A 15,594-nucleotide genomic window follows, 5' to 3' on the forward strand; every position below is an offset into this window, starting at 1 on the left:
TTTTAACTCTTGCACGATGAAGGAGTCCACACTGGCCATCATTAAAACTCCTACTACATAGCAGTGAGTAGAGTTAATCCATGGACCATGTGTTCCTGGGTGGGAGCAATGGAGTGAGTCCCTAGCTCTCCTACACAGCATGCTACTCTTTGGAACCCCTGACGACTTTCTAAAACTTCATTTACTACTCAGAAATGATTCAACGTCCTTCCAGCTGACCGTCAATGAGAATGACCTCTCCCAGACACAGAATGCCCATAACTAATGAAAACACTCCAGGTCCTATGAGTGATACAAATTACACTTGGTAACCTAACACAGATATATAATTCTTTACCTTCAGTTTATTTCCATCCAACTGCAGAAGTTGCTCTCCAGTGATGTTTTGGGCACTGAATTCAGATACATACTGCTCCAGATTTAGGCTCATTAGCCAATGGGAAACCTGCTGCACACTCCACTCCTGCACGGCCCGACTCTGACACTGACTGTGTTTGGGAGACTGTCCATCGTCAAGGATCTGAGGTAGGAATGTTACGCAGTGTTGTTAAAGGACCGAATGCTACGGCTCAGCATGGTATGCTACACTCTCAAAAGGAATTTCTTGCCTCCTAGAGCCATATTGACTTTTACCCCATAAAACAATAAGCTAATGGTCCCAGCTGTGCATGGAATGCACATACATAGTTATTATTACCTACATGTTTTTAGATAATTGAAAATTTTAAACACCCCCAAATAAAGCAGCATTTTTAATGTGGGAAGTTTAATATTGACAAACACTCTAATGTTGTGAGCTTCCACATTAAATCACTTTGGAAAGATGATCAGATACAGAAAAAAAAATTACTTCATTAATCCCTATATGCAACGCATCCCCCTACATTTCTTCTCTGATAAGACATTAGAGATACATAAAAACATATTTGACAATACTGTGGTATCTTTCACTCGAAGAGGAGAGTGTTAAGGCCACAGGCATTTTTAGGGGGGAGTTCCACAGCCATTATTTCATTTGGGCAGTGAGCAAACCTGTACAGAAGGTGGGGCAAGTAGCATCAATAATTACTTTCATTAAATGGGGAAGCTGAGGCTCTGCAAGTCTACAAAATCTGTCCAATGCAGAATATTATTTTTAATAGTGCAAAAGGCAGCCTGGCTCCTAGAACCACTAAGCTGAGAGGAGATGAGGCAATGACAGGTCTGGGAGGAGACACAGAAGCCACCTCAGTGACTGGCGGAGAGAACACAGAAAAGGGGATGGGGAAGCCGAGATGAAGGCAAAGGAGGCGAAACAGAGTGGACCGTGTCAGTCGGGTAATGGTGATGGGGACATGTCTCGGGACTCCGGAGAGCCTCTGGAATCAGAAACACTGTTTAAACTGAGATACAGACAAGGGCGGAGAGTGAAACTACGGAGCACAGGGAACTCCTCCACTACAGGGGCAAGTGCTCTTGTATTGTTTGCGTTTTAAACTATCCACAAAGAGAGGAAAGGTTCAAACAATCCCCCAAAAGCCACCACATGCCGACCACTGGGAGCTCACCTCGTCATCTATCATATCCAGGCTCTGAGTGAGGGAGCGACAAAGGAATCAAAGAGAAAAGTGTTATAGAAACAGGAGACACAACATACACCGTACAAAGTCCTAATAAAATTAAAGTCATGCCAAGCCCGAAGAATGTGGGCAGAAAAGTTTAAGAGGGAAAAAAATGTTTTATAGAATAAAACAAAACAGAACAAAACATGTAAGAAAGAAATAACTAAAAGCACATATTAGGAACAAGCGCCTTTAGTTACAGCACCTCGCCTCCTCCCTTCCACCACCCCAGGACTGGTATTTCTTCTCTCTACTTAACTGTTAGGGCTTGTTTCCTGAGAGTTCTCAGCAATGCTATTTTGACCCTGGCTTCTAAATTACTGGTTCTTACCTAGTTATCCTTCCTCATCGAAGGGCACCTCTCCCCTTTCCAACGCAGGGATTCTCAGTCAGGGGCCACACCCAACTCAGAGGGGATGTCAGAATTTTAGGGTGCGGGTAATGGTGGGGAAGGTGACGGGAAAGGGAACGGCAAATCTGTGAACTCCATGAGGTTTCTGAGCTGTTTCCTGTTTTTTCTCTCCAGTGCCCTGCCTCTGGGCCCCACACCTCCGCTGAGAGTCATCCCATTTAAATCAGAAAGGCCGGTACATGGTGCTAAGGGAGGTCCCTGGGCAGCTTCAAGGGGCTCAGAAGCAATACTTTGCTTTCATGTGAAAACAGAGAGGGAGGGAGAGAACAATTCCCCATCAGATATGAAACTGTGGTCCTGGTGCTCTACATGCAAAATCTACCTGAACATGTTTTCCCTGGGATGGTTCACGGGTATCACATGGACTACCCCATGTATGACCGAGAGAGCAGTGCTGTCGTACGTGCCACGAGCATACCTCGTCTGACGACAGTGCCAAGGACTGAGAGAGCCCTGGGGTTTTGGGTTCCGCTCCCATGCCACTCAGGTCTGCCGAACTGGTACTGCTGGGGCTGAAGTCATCGTTGAAGGTAAAATTCTGTAAAAATAAATGAAGCTCAGCGTTACAGGAGCACCAGGAAGGAACCTGAGGTGGGTGTGTTTACCAGTTCTAAAAAGATTTTGAAGTACTCTTAGAAGAAATTCATTTTTGGTTTGCTCATAACCTCTGATCAGGCAGTGTTTCAGAACACTGCACCTTTTGCAGTGAATGGGAAATTCTGAGCGCTTTCTCCATCAGACGAAAGGAGAGGCGTTTTGGAGTAATGATTCTTCAGTTTCTCTCCAAGGGTATGGCATTCATTATCCTCCACAACTGCTCAGAGGAGTGATATTAATGATCCTATCTTCTTTGACCCTAATTGTGATGAATAACAGTGTAAGTGAAAAAATACAAGATGGTGTGGAGAGCTGAATTCATTAGGAGCAGATGGCAACCCCTATTAGAAAGGTAGGTTGAGTACCCCCTGGGAAGGCGCGCTTGCTGTTGGCTGTGATAAGCACTGTGAGGAATGGCAGGTTTGCTCCTGGATGTAACCTTCAAGATGATGTGTTCTGGGGGAGGTCACAATCAGACACGACACTAGTTACATGCCGAAGTAGAACTCTGCCCCGGCCCCCACAGGGCGCCAAAGAGGCTGTACCTTGCAGAGATACGCACTCCCAAATAACCGCCTGGTGGTGGGGGAGGCGGGGAGTAGAAAGAAAACTTCCCCAGAATGTCATTAGAATGTTTAGTGGATATGAAAGTCAAATAAATTCACAATGATTACGGAGCTGCATTTGTGAAAATGTTTTAAACCAAATCTGGAGTCTCTCCAGTGTGAGATAATGGTAGAATTATTCAAACAACACTGAAATATATCGAGTCCAATACTGAAAATGTTTCAAGGCCAAAGTGGTCTACTGCTGTCCAAACTGCCTTTCTAATTCTAGGATGACTAGCTTCCCAGGGACTCTAAGAACTTGACCAACACCATCTTGTTTCTTCAGAAATTGAACTCTTAGTTTTCCACTACATTCCCTTATACAGGGTTTAGTTGGCTGTCAAGAATAAATACCTTGCCAGAGAGCAATACCTCTGGAGGGCTCACTACCAAACAAACTCCAAGGTTTGCTAAATCTTCAGAAGAGGAAATTAAATCAGAGCACACGGGACTAGGCTGGTAGGAGGGCACTTAACATAGCGCATTACCATTTGGTATTGTCAGTGGAAGTACAACCCCAAAGCCCATCAAAACCCTGTGAGCTGCTGACCACAAGAAAAGCGTTAAATTCAAGTAACATTAACCACATGTTTCTGTTTGAGAAAGGGAACACAGAGGGAAAGAGACCAAACAACATGTGAAAGTTAGCAACCGTACGTGTTTCAATAAAATGTTAGATAAGGTTTGCAGTGTCATGCTGGAAACAACCGTCATGCATTTAAATACAAGTAGCATCCATGCACGTAATTTCTAATTCTGCTGAAGTTAAAGAACTTTTGTGATAGGATTACAACAGCTGTTTGACACGGAAGTCTGATTTAAAAGAAGAAATAAGTGAGGGTGCTATGTCAGTATTGGTTTGTTTTAAAGAGTTTCATTTCGATGTATTGAACACAAATTCAGTCCCAAATTTATTTGTTTTCCTGTAAATCTTGAAGAGCACAGCAAAAATAAGTTTTGTAATGTAATTTAAAATGGAATACTTGGTAAACAGATCTATCACACTGTGCCATAATTCAAATGCATCTTTCCCAGCATGGCTTAACTGTCAAACTGAGATTAAATAGCAATATGTGAAAAGACAGGCAAATCAAAGATTAACGCACAATCTAGAATGGAATAGTATTAAAGAAGGTGATGGTTAAATGCATTTTTTTTCCCCCACACAGGAAATACCATGCAAGGTTTACTGCAGTGTTATCACATTGGTTTCTCGGATCCAGAGCATACACACAAGTTGAGAATGCTTTCCAAAGATTGAAGAGGAGGAAGAGATTTGGGGTTTTCCTGTTTGCTTTTTTTAATCCATGTGTTTTCTACCTTGGACCCCTTTTTATCTGAATTTAGAATTTCAGGAGAAGGCTGGAGGGGACTTGTAGGTGAAGGCAGGTTCCTGAAGGAATAGGATCCTTTGCGGCTTTCATGAAACCACGAGAAAGGCATGCAAGGTGAGCGTGGGGAGGCGGGCGCTGCGGAGGACGGCTTCGGTTTCCAGTGCTCCAGCCTGCCTCTGAAGATCCTGTTCAGAGAAGAAAGGGGGCGTTAGACAAAGAAAGGACAGAGGAATTCTGAAGGGACTCTGAGCAGAGGTCCAAGGAAGAGTTTGGGAAGTTGCCCTACACAACAGATAAGAGTAAAAACTTTTGCTTTGGACCAGAATGCTCATCTTACTTGCTATCTTTTTTGCATCTAAATGGATTTTGTACTGATAGACATTTTTATACCACTACTGTCATGGAGAATTTTTATGAAGTGTGTCTAATAAATACAGGGGTGGGCAAAAGTAGGTCTACAGCTGTTGCTATGGAAAGTAACACAAAAATTAGTGAGTAATACAGCAATTAACTCGGCGTTTCACAGACTCACAAGTGTAAACCTCTCTTGCCCCGCCCTGTGCATGTGGATTCATTACAGTCAGGGAGGCGCACAGTCTTTGAGGACCTGCTACCTGGTTAGTTGTCACAGCATCACTTTGTTTGGGTCACACGTCAATGCTTCACTGCTAGTGACATTTAGCTTGTCACCAGCATTCTTTCCTGGCCTGCTCTGAACTCATGTTCCCAAGAGTCTATACCTTAGAAAATGACAGTTCATAGCAGCACAATTTACAATAGCTAAGTGTTGGAAACAACCTAGGTGCCCATCAGTAAATGAGTGGATCAAAAAACTATGATACATTTACACGATGGAATTCTATGCAGCAGAAAGAAAGAAGGAGCTCCTACCCTTTGCAACAGCATGGATGGACCTGGAAAGCATTTTGCTAAGTGAAACAAGCCAGGCAGTGAAAGACAAATACCACATGATATCACCTTTAACAGGAATCTAAACAACAAAACAAAGAAACAAGCAAAATATAACCAAAGACACTGAAATAGAGAAAAGGCTGACAGTGACCAGAGGGGAGGGAATTTCAGTGGGAAAGGGGAAGGGCTTACAGGAACAAGTATAAAGGACACATGGACAAAAACTAGGGGGGAGTGGAAATGGGAGGGAGCTGGGGAGGGTTGGGGGGGGTGGGCTGGAATGGTAGTAAAAGACAGAAAAATATACTTGAACAACAATTAAAATAAAAATTAAAAAAAAGAAAATTACAGACTTAAATAACTTGGAAATTTCAGGGCCCTGGATTCTTTAAGTGAAAGACACCTCTTGTTGGTTTCTCATCATAATCTCAGAGACTTTTCGTAGGAGAAGTACCAGCTTGGAAGTCTCGATACTCTCTACACAGAGGTCTGGGCTCTGCCCCCTCCTGAACACATGGCCTTGCGACCCTCTCAGTCTCCGTTGTCTTATCTGTGAAGGGTGGATACTGTAGGTCTCTCACCAATGGTTAGGAACTGAATGAGATAATACATCAAAAGTGCTTTGAAAACTAAAATGTTCTGTGCTTATTCTTTAACATTCAAAGGCACTTCAGAACAGTTTGAAAACATATTTTTCTTAATATCTTACATGTTAGTATTTATGTTTTGGTTAGAAAAAAACAATTATTAGAGCTGAAGCAGGAATGGACAGTAGTTTCTGCGCACATCGGAAGAGGCCCCCCTCAATATGTCCGATGCCGGTAACTTGTTAGCAGCTGGTGCCATGGCAGTGTAGAGACGCCCTTCCATTTAAAAGCACCTCAGCACCTTAGCTGAACAACTCATGTCTGACACGGATACTGGCTATCAGCCTGCCCACATCTTACTTAAAATATTTTGAAATATCGCATATTTTTCATTTACATAAACAGTATACTCCTAACAATACCTGTTCATTCCCAAAGATTACTGGGAGAATCAAATGGGATAATAAGTGTAAAAATGTCTTGGAAACTGTGAAGCGACATACAAAGGGGACGGGATTGTAAAGATGATAAGTAGAGAGAATGGAGAAGTCAGGGAAGTTTTGGTAAAATACTGACATCACGGGTTGAGAGAGACAAACTGTTGGTCACACTAAAGATTCCAGAAGATCTGATGATGTAAATGTTGTATTTCTTAAGACACAGACACACACATGTACGCACACAGGTGTCTGCAAGGATGACAGAGAAAGGCCAACCAGAGAGATGTGTCAACCTTCAATTTCATCCTAAAGTTTTGCATCCCTAAATCCACCTACTTACTGTCAAAAGGACGAGAAGAGTGCCATAACTGAACCTAAGGAAGTGTGCCAGCACGGGCAGGCTGGTCCTCTGTAGGAGGGGCTTTTCATTTCTGGGTGGTGGGCCAGTCTGGTAAGCATCACTGGGACGGCTGTTCAAGTGCAGATTCTCGGACACCCAGACTTACCGAATTAGAATTTGAGGGAGAAGAAGGGAGGAGTGGACCTGGGATCTACTTTAACACATATCTGAGCTCTTAAAGTTTTTAATATCTATATTTATTAACATTATCCTGAATGCAAATGAGGCTTCTGGAGCAGAATAGGGTATTATTTACTTACAGAAAATTATTGCATTGGTTCCCTGTATCGTAATTTCCTCTCCAGGGTGACATAATGGGGACCAGATGTTACTTAGTCTACACTGTGGGTGAGAAATCTAAAAAATATGAATCTGGATGGCTGTATAAAAGAGGACAGCTGCCCACCCCTCCCCTCTGAGAGGGAGAGAAATCTACCTCCTCAATGTATACAAATTCAACTTGGGAAGGAGCTTGGGTTCTGAGCCATGGGAAAGTAACATATGTCCTAGGAGTGGATAAACAAGGATGTCTCGCTCTACAGCCTTGGCAATGTCTCCGCAGAGATGGGTCTCATCCTCCTCTCCCCATCCCCACTCCTTGAAAATGTAACTATGCATCTCTGGGGTTAAGTCCTCAGGTTTGTCTTTTAGCTCAGGTCCCATGAGTCAATAAAAATGCTGAGAAAGCTCTAGCTGTACAGAAATATAAAAATATTTTCTCTGTGGTTTCACACTCTTATAACTGGCCATATTTGAAATAAACAAGACCTGATGATTATTTTTCTCCTCTGGCCATACATTTCTGAATCAATGAATCAAAGTAACATGGGAAATTCTGTAGGAGTTCCATCCACAATTCCAATAAGGCTTGGTAGTGCTTCAATACATGGATACTGTTTTCAAGTTCACGAACAGGCCATTATTAATGAAAGTATGACCATGCTGTCCTATCCTCAAGTGCCTTTGTAACAATGCTTTTTACAACAACCACCACCACCTTTTTTTTAATAGGCAGGAAATAAGAATGTTGGTGTCTGATTTTTGCGATTCTAATAACTTATTTGAAAAGGAATTTTAGGAGTTCAAATCCTGGCCAGGCAACATTTCAAACAAAATCTGAAGACCACCTGTAAAGACTTTCCTAGAATTCCTGCTGCTGGGAATACATTCCAGACCGATGATTCCAGGTGGGCTTGGACATCCGGCACTGGAGACAGGCCTGGAGGCTGCAGCGGGAGTGGGATGAAGGGGTTCATGGAGCCCAGCCTCGCGTGATAACCAGAGGCTTCCCAGATACCAGGAGAAGGTGGGAGGCATGGAGGAAAAGTCATGGAGAAAACAGGGCAAGCCCATCCCCCACATTTATGTGCGTATCCCTGCCTCTAAAACTCCATGAACTGATACAACCTCTATGTGTTGGCCAGTGGCCACAGAGAACTGACCAGTGGTATGCTTCCATTTGCTCGGACTTAGAGTAGATAATTCATTTAAAAAGTGAACTGTCCATTACTTTAACATCACAGACCTGTCAGCTTACCAGGCGTGCCCTCTAAAATATGTGCCAATTTCCTTGGTGATAATTGAACTCCCGAATCTACAAAAGGGGCAGAGGAGTTCTGGTAACAGTTATTCTATTATTAACCACTCTTATACTCTGTTTCACTTTGTGGAGAAAGGTATTAAGAATAACATAAAGTTATTCCTTCCCTTTCTTCTTTTTCTTTCCTTTTTCCCTCCCTTCTTCATATTTTTGACTCTGGGGGCAGGTATACATCCTTACACATCCTTAATAATCCCCCTAAAAAATCGAGATTGATGAAAATAAACTCTTAATGGATCTGAAAATAATTTCTAGGATCTTAAAATAGGTATGTGTTCTGTGCTTCCTTCACTTTCTTGTTTAACTTATACACTAATGGCTCACTATCATTTTTGGAAAAGTAAAATCACAAGTCATGGCTATATTTCTTATTATTTTATTGTTAGGAACTGGAAGAAAGAGTGGCTTGAAATTAAGTCTCTGTGATGCTAAAATGTCTTTGGGGAAGGGGAGGAGATGGAGAGTAACTGCTGCCATGTAAATAGTTTACAAATAGTTTACAACTTTACAGAAACATTAACTCACTTATACACATCTTGAAACCAGTTTATCCTGGGGCTAGCACTCCAAAATTAAATTACTCTGGTAAACATTCCATGGAGATTTTTTAGGGGTTTGATTTTAACTTTGAACACAAGGTATAGTATTCAGAATCTACTGGATGGCATCAAAATATAATCAGAAGTTCAGGAACTGCCTGACAGAAAAAGCATAAAAAGAATATAGAAGTCAAAGAGGTAATAGAGGTTAACTGAAGAAAGTTAGAGGCAACCAGAGGAAGGGTTGCAGACTTCCATTTATTTACTCCCATCAGACGAGGTAACTGTAAGGTTCTAACATCTACCAAGGAGACTAAGGTTGTAAAGCCAGTTCTTCCTGGAGAGGACTTGGAGACCCTTAAACATAACAGCTATGATGAGCCCATGACCACCTGCAGCTCCAGCAACGTCCTGGACATATTCTGCTTCCAGATCCTGAGTTGTGGGCTCAGTCACTGGTCAATACAAGCAGTCCATCCGAGACGGTCACTGCAGAGTGTTCAACTTTCTCTTATGACAAGGTTCGGGACAGCTGCCCCCAAATATGGCACCTTGGCATAATTTGAGAAACAGCACATACAGTAAGGGCTCTTGGACTAGTCCCGTCTCCTGTGACGCAGGTTGTAAGACCCTCAGGCAGTGGCTGCCCTCCCTAGAGGTGCGAGGAGTGTGTTTACCTCCAGAGATTCTGGCGGGAATCTGCACGACTAGATGGATGTGCAGGCCCCGCTAAGCTTCCCAGTTTTCTTTAGCTGAGACCCTTCATCCCAGCCCAGCCTCCCACGACTCTGCACTCTCCATAAAAACACTCAGGCTCAACCCCCTCTTTGGGCCTTCATTTCCTTATGAAGGCTCCTGTGTCACACGGAAGTTACAGTAAATATGTTGATAGGCTTCTCCCTTGTTAATCTGTCAACCTAATTCACAGGGTTCCAACCAGATTTCCTAGGAGGAGAGACAGAAAAAGATTTTTTTTAACCTCCCCTACACTCATTTGAGATGGAAAAACTGTTGCCTTAATGAGTCCTTCCTATACTGAGAAGGTTTAAAATGCAACAGCAAGATGATCATGTAAATAAAATCCATATTCTCAAAACAAAAATGTTAAGTTTAGGAATAATATATTGCTTAAGGTTTAGGAAAATTTATATTATTAAAATTCTGAGAGAGAACTTTGTCTATTGATTCTAGCTTAATATATTTAACTAATTTTAAATTTAACTATGTAGGATGCAAAATAACCAAACTGACAAGACATTGGGATCTTTAGAGTCATTACAACAATCATTTTAACTTATTCAATTTTTGAGTTTTTTTAAGAATGGAAAGTGTTGACTTGTTAAGAATGTAAGTCTGTCAGGTTTCAGGCATTGGAAAGTATTACAAAGAAAACAGAATAGATTAAATTCATAAAGGTGGCTAAAAACGTGACAGATGACTATGGGGATCAAGTCTGTTCTCCTGAGGTTAAACTCATATTATTCAAAGGTCTCTGTGAAAACAAATGCTTTTACTTTATATAAAAATTAAAAATGCATAAACAAAATGACAAATTGAACTGAAACTCAAGAGGAAAGGCTAAGTTTTCAAATCGGAGACTTCAATAAATTACTCTTAATTTGTAACCCCAGTAATCCTCTTTGTAAGAACACTGGTGCCTTTGAGAGGAAGAATACGGGGTGAAGGGCAGAACCCACAGAAGTCGCGTGGCCGAAGTTGAACTCTCCACTGGTGCAGCACCGAGCTCCCGTCACCACCTTGCACGGCCAACAGGGGCTCGGGAACATTTGCTCTCAGACTTTCCAGGCTCCAATTAATCTGCCTTTGCCTTTCTATCATGGTCATTTTCCATGGGCCGTTTATAATTACATTTTGGTTTTTGTTTTTTAACTTTTTTTAAAGGACAATTCCAGCTCCTCTCTGGGTACCCTGCTGGCCAGATGTGGGCAGAGGTGAGGTGTTTTCTCTTCTTGCACGTGTGCTCAGCCCACTCCTCATCTCTTCTGAATGGGTGTTGCCAGCTCAGGGGCAGAGGCTCTTTCCCCCCGCCCCCCGCCCCCCCAGCGCTCGGCAGTAGGGCAGAGTACCACCAGGGCCCTGCCACAGGGATGGTCTCAAACCCACTGTAATGCCACAATTTAGCTAAGGCTTCTTTGAGAGAAATATCTATGAAGGGTTGTCTGAACTATAACCCAGAGTTCATTCATTCTTCAAGATATTACCAAAGCCATCCTTGGATTGAACATGACAGCCAGCAAAATACATCGGGATAATACTTTGTTTTATATCCCTGTGATCAGAATTGCTTTAAACAGGATAAGGATTGCCATTGATATTAAGAAATTTAAATGTGCTTAAATGTGACTCTCTCAATCTTCCCAATGACCTGAACAGGCATGTGAAATACATGTTTCTGTCTTATGGATGAGGAAACGAAGGCACGGAGGGTGAGTACCTTGCCTGAGATGTGAGCGGCACAGCTGGGATGTGAATGCAGGCTCCTCCCTACGCTGACATCACGCCCTTGGCTTTTACTGAATGAAGGCCATTGTTAGGTTCACTATGAAGGTATCCTTGAAGATGTTCTATTTTAGGTACCAACCTTACTTTTTGCTTTCTCTTGTTTTCCCTGTCAAATTTCTTTTAAAATAAATTATATTGTAACATATGTACTTTCTGTATATAAACAGATCGTATTTGGAAAAAAGGGAAGCACATTTAGATAAAAAAGAGTAAACCAATGAATATATGCTAATTTATAGATGGAAAGAGTATTTGTTAGAAATCCGAAGAGTATTTGTTTTTCACAGAATCGTATGGATCAACACTGCCCAGCAGAGACAGAGTATGAACCACATTATACAAATTAAAATTTTCCAGTTACCACCTGAAAAAAATGTAAGGTTAAATTAATTTTTGTAATAGATTTTATTTAACCCCAAATATTCAAAATATTATTTCAACATGTAATCAGTATAAAATTATTAAAATTATTAGTAAGACAGTTACCATTCTTTTTTTCAACTGTCTTTGAAATCCAGCACGCATCTCCCCCAACAACACATCTCCACGGAAACGCGCCCCATCTCCCGCGCTCAGTGGCCCCGTCTGGCTATGGGCTGCATACCAGGGAGTGCAGATGGAGATGGATGGGGGTCGGAGACCAGGCTCTCTGAGTCCCCCTCACTCGTTTTTTTGGTAGGAAACCAAGGTCCAGGGAATTCTGAGACTTACCTATGGCCAAGTCAGGGTGAATACTTGGGTCCCAGCTCAGGGTTTTTGCCACTGTTCACACTTCAGGTAAGCGACGGTTTGCTTCCCCAAAGAAGTGCCAGTACCCTGCCCTGTCACTTCCCCACCGCTGCCCTCTGCCCTGATGGGAGACACTCAGGTCCGCTGCAGGGCCTCCGTGCAGGGCCTGAGCTGCGAGCTTCGCCGCAGAGCTCCAAGGCTGACAGTGCGCTGACCTCGGTGGCCGCTATTCTAGAACTGCAACTGGTGTTTTATTTTACCCTTTGATATGTCCTTGAGGGGATGAAGAAGCTTGAACAACTAAATGTCTCCTGCTTTTGTTCTCTGCTATGTTACCTATTTAAATCAGAATGTTCACTGAGCACATATTTGAAAAGGATAAAACCAACATTATTTCTCTGTGGAGTTCGTTTGTTTATTATCTCAATGTCATCTATTTGTTTCATGTTAGTCATATATTTGAGTCATTATGTCTCTGTAAGGAATACAATGAGGTAAATTCTTTACTCTTTTGGGAAGAAAAAAACTAAAACCAAGACCAAATTTAGCAAATGCCTCACCCTTTTAATGTCGAATTGCCTCACATTATAATGGAATGACTTTATTAGATTTTTACCACCTTATAACAACGGGAAGAAATGCCTAGGAGATAAGATTACAAACTCAATCTGTGAATCAGATTCTACTTTTTTGGAGAAAGCCTCACAGGGCAGTGAATTTATTGCCAGTTCTCCACAGTGGCAGTGGGGCCTTGCAGCTACTGGTCCCTTTAGCTGGCTGCCTTCAGGGACCCTGTGGAACCAGCTCAGTGGCACCACGCCGCCACCTGCCAGTGGCTGTTCTTCCTGGAGTGCGTTTCCCAAGGTACTGGACCCATGATCAGTCCGCACGGAACAACAAAGGCTGACGTTAGATTTGATCAGTGTTAACCAAATTACTGTGAGAGCTCAAAAAATTATTTTCTTCAAACAGAAAAGTCTCTCTTCTTTCCTATTCTATTTCTAAATTTTCCAGTAACCACCTGAAAATTTTCCAGCGAGAAACCTGGCCGGTTCAAAAGCTGGCATTAGCTGCTGGGAGGCAGCGCGTGGGGGACAGCCTGCCACTGACCACCCGTGATGTTGCCTAGAGTCAGGGGAGCGCTCACCAACAGAACCAAGGTTTGCTTGATTTTCACCTGGAATTTACACAAGGCAGTCATACTCTCTGCCTACTCTGATGACACTCGGTCAAATGTTCTCACGCCTGCTGAGTGCCTGTGCTTGTGTCCCTTTCAGCCTTGAAGGTTAGAGGGACTGTCTCAGAGGCCCGGGGTGAAAGGGAAGACGAGGTCCCTTCAGGGGTGTCCGAGTTTTCTCCCACTGTGGACCTGGGCCTCTTTCTCTCTCTCCAAAGTTTCTTTTCTTCCCCTTATATATTTGATAGTTTTCTATTCTTAACTTTAAGGCACAAAAGTAGACTGCTTTACATTTCTCACTCCAAAACCACACAAAGTTAAATCTCTTTTGAGTTGCATTATGGTCTTAATATTATTTTTTTTCTGCAATTGTTGTCCTCAATACACACAGAGCTTTCTACCCTTTCCCGACTGTACAGCATAACAAAAACCCACACTAACAAAAATAATTAATTTGGAATTCTCTCTTCTCATCCCCCACCCCATTCTTCTGTAATCCCAGGGAGAAAGTATAATTTCTTGCTGTGTGGTATGCCAGGAAAGAGAAAAATAAAATAGGAAACAGCAGAGGACCACCTATGAAATGGATAAGTGGTTCCCAAATAATTTTATAGTCCTCTATTCTTAGCATTTTGTTTGTATCTTTCTTAGTCTTTGCTTTTGAGATGATTCCCAAATTTTAAAAAGAAACAGAAATAAGTCAGACAGAGATAGACAAAAACTCACATGTAGGACCTAAGGAGCAAAATGCAAGAATACACATAATAGAAACAGATCCATAGATACAGAGAACAGACTGTTAGTTTCAGAGGGAGGGCTGGGGGTGCTGAGTTGCAAAGGTAAAGGGATTAAGAAGTAAAAATCGGTAGTTACAAAAGAGTCACCAGGATGTAAAGTACAGCACAGAGAATATAGTCCATAATATTGTGACTATGTATGTGTGGTGCCAGGTGGATACTTGAAATATCAGGGGACCACTTTGTGAAGTAAATGATTGTCTAGCCACTATGCTGTACACCTGGAACTAATACAAAATAATACTCAGTATAAACTATAGTTGAAATTCTTTTAAAAAAGCATTAAATGCATAGGGACCTGAAGATGCCATCGGGCATCAGAAAGGCATCTAGACAGGGGGCACCAGCCCTGGTTAATTGGAATTAATTGGCTGTTGCATAATCCTGGGGCAATCAATTAAACTATATAAAGGTGAAGTTTTTCATCAGTCAAGTATGGTATTACCATCAGCCCTCCTGATCTTATTGTAAAGAGCGAATGAAACAATAAATCTAAAACTCCATAACCTGCAAATATTTGTCTTTATTACTGTTTTTGAATACGTCTTATGTGCCAGGCAGCATTTTAAATGTTTACATGAAAACTCACTCAACCCCTACACTAGTGTTTAAGGCAGACACTGTCATTGCCCCCAGTTCACGCATGAGAACATGGAGACACAGAGGCGAAATAACTGGTCCGAGATCCGGAAGCCGAGGGCTCTGACTCAGACCCAGGTGGTCGAGCTTCCGAGCGCTGTGCTTTACTGTCTCCCTACACAAACCTCAGTTTAAATGAAGTTATCTCAGCACGAGCTTGGGGAAAGTTGGCAACACACTGCCCCAAGCCCACTTCTCTAAAGGACAATCTTTACTGAGCAGTGAGCACAGGTGATGAGGCCTACAAACTAACAGCCGAGTCCAGCAGGAGACGGCAGTCCTTACTGAACAGTCTTGAAAGACAACGGGTCCTTAGTATCACATAGATAGAATTATGCTGTATTTAGATGAGTATTTGGTGAAACTGTTCAAGAGACCATAATTCTGCAATGAAGCCAATGGATATACCCAGGGCCCGGGGTAGGTTTTAATTGGAGTAAGACAAACAGAAATTGTGAAATTTTTCTTTCACCTCACCTCTAGGTATATCGAAGATACTGACCACTGCTTTTGGTTAACAATGGAAGGGGGCCAGAAAGTTCAGATACAGAGAAAAATCTGTGTTCTTAATCACTCACCCGTACCTGCTACCCGGAGAAAACCTGCTGGCCTCTTTTTCTTTCCATTTCTTTCCCTTGCTGGAGTTCCTTCGCAGTGGCGCCCTGTAATGACAGCACACGGTCAGAAAAGGAAGGCTGA

The 15,594-nt window shown here is 42.4% G+C and overlaps 1 protein-coding gene across 9 annotated transcripts in view; it reads right to left on the reverse strand.

The window, feature by feature from the left end:
• Positions 1–15,594, reverse strand: part of PPP1R9A (protein phosphatase 1 regulatory subunit 9A) — a 264,007-nt gene that overhangs the window by 7,138 nt on the left and 241,275 nt on the right. For 4 of the 9 annotated variants that reach the window (XM_036010597.1, XM_036010595.1, XM_036010594.1 and 1 more), the window contains 5 exons: positions 15,480–15,557; positions 4,539–4,737; positions 2,432–2,551; positions 1,548–1,571; positions 338–520 (listed from right to left, as the gene is read on the reverse strand). In XM_036010597.1, coding sequence (XP_035866490.1) covers positions 338–520; positions 1,548–1,571; positions 2,432–2,551; positions 4,539–4,737; positions 15,480–15,557 — 604 coding nt within the window. The remainder of the gene's footprint in view (positions 1–337; positions 521–1,547; positions 1,572–2,431; positions 2,552–4,538; positions 4,738–15,479; positions 15,558–15,594) is intronic. The other 5 variants (XM_036010598.1, XM_036010596.1, XM_036010600.1 and 2 more) reach the window with 3 other exon arrangements.

Source organism: Phyllostomus discolor, chromosome 10 (assembly GCF_004126475.2).
Source record: "Phyllostomus discolor isolate MPI-MPIP mPhyDis1 chromosome 10, mPhyDis1.pri.v3, whole genome shotgun sequence".
Lineage (NCBI taxonomy): Eukaryota > Metazoa > Chordata > Mammalia > Chiroptera > Phyllostomidae > Phyllostomus > Phyllostomus discolor.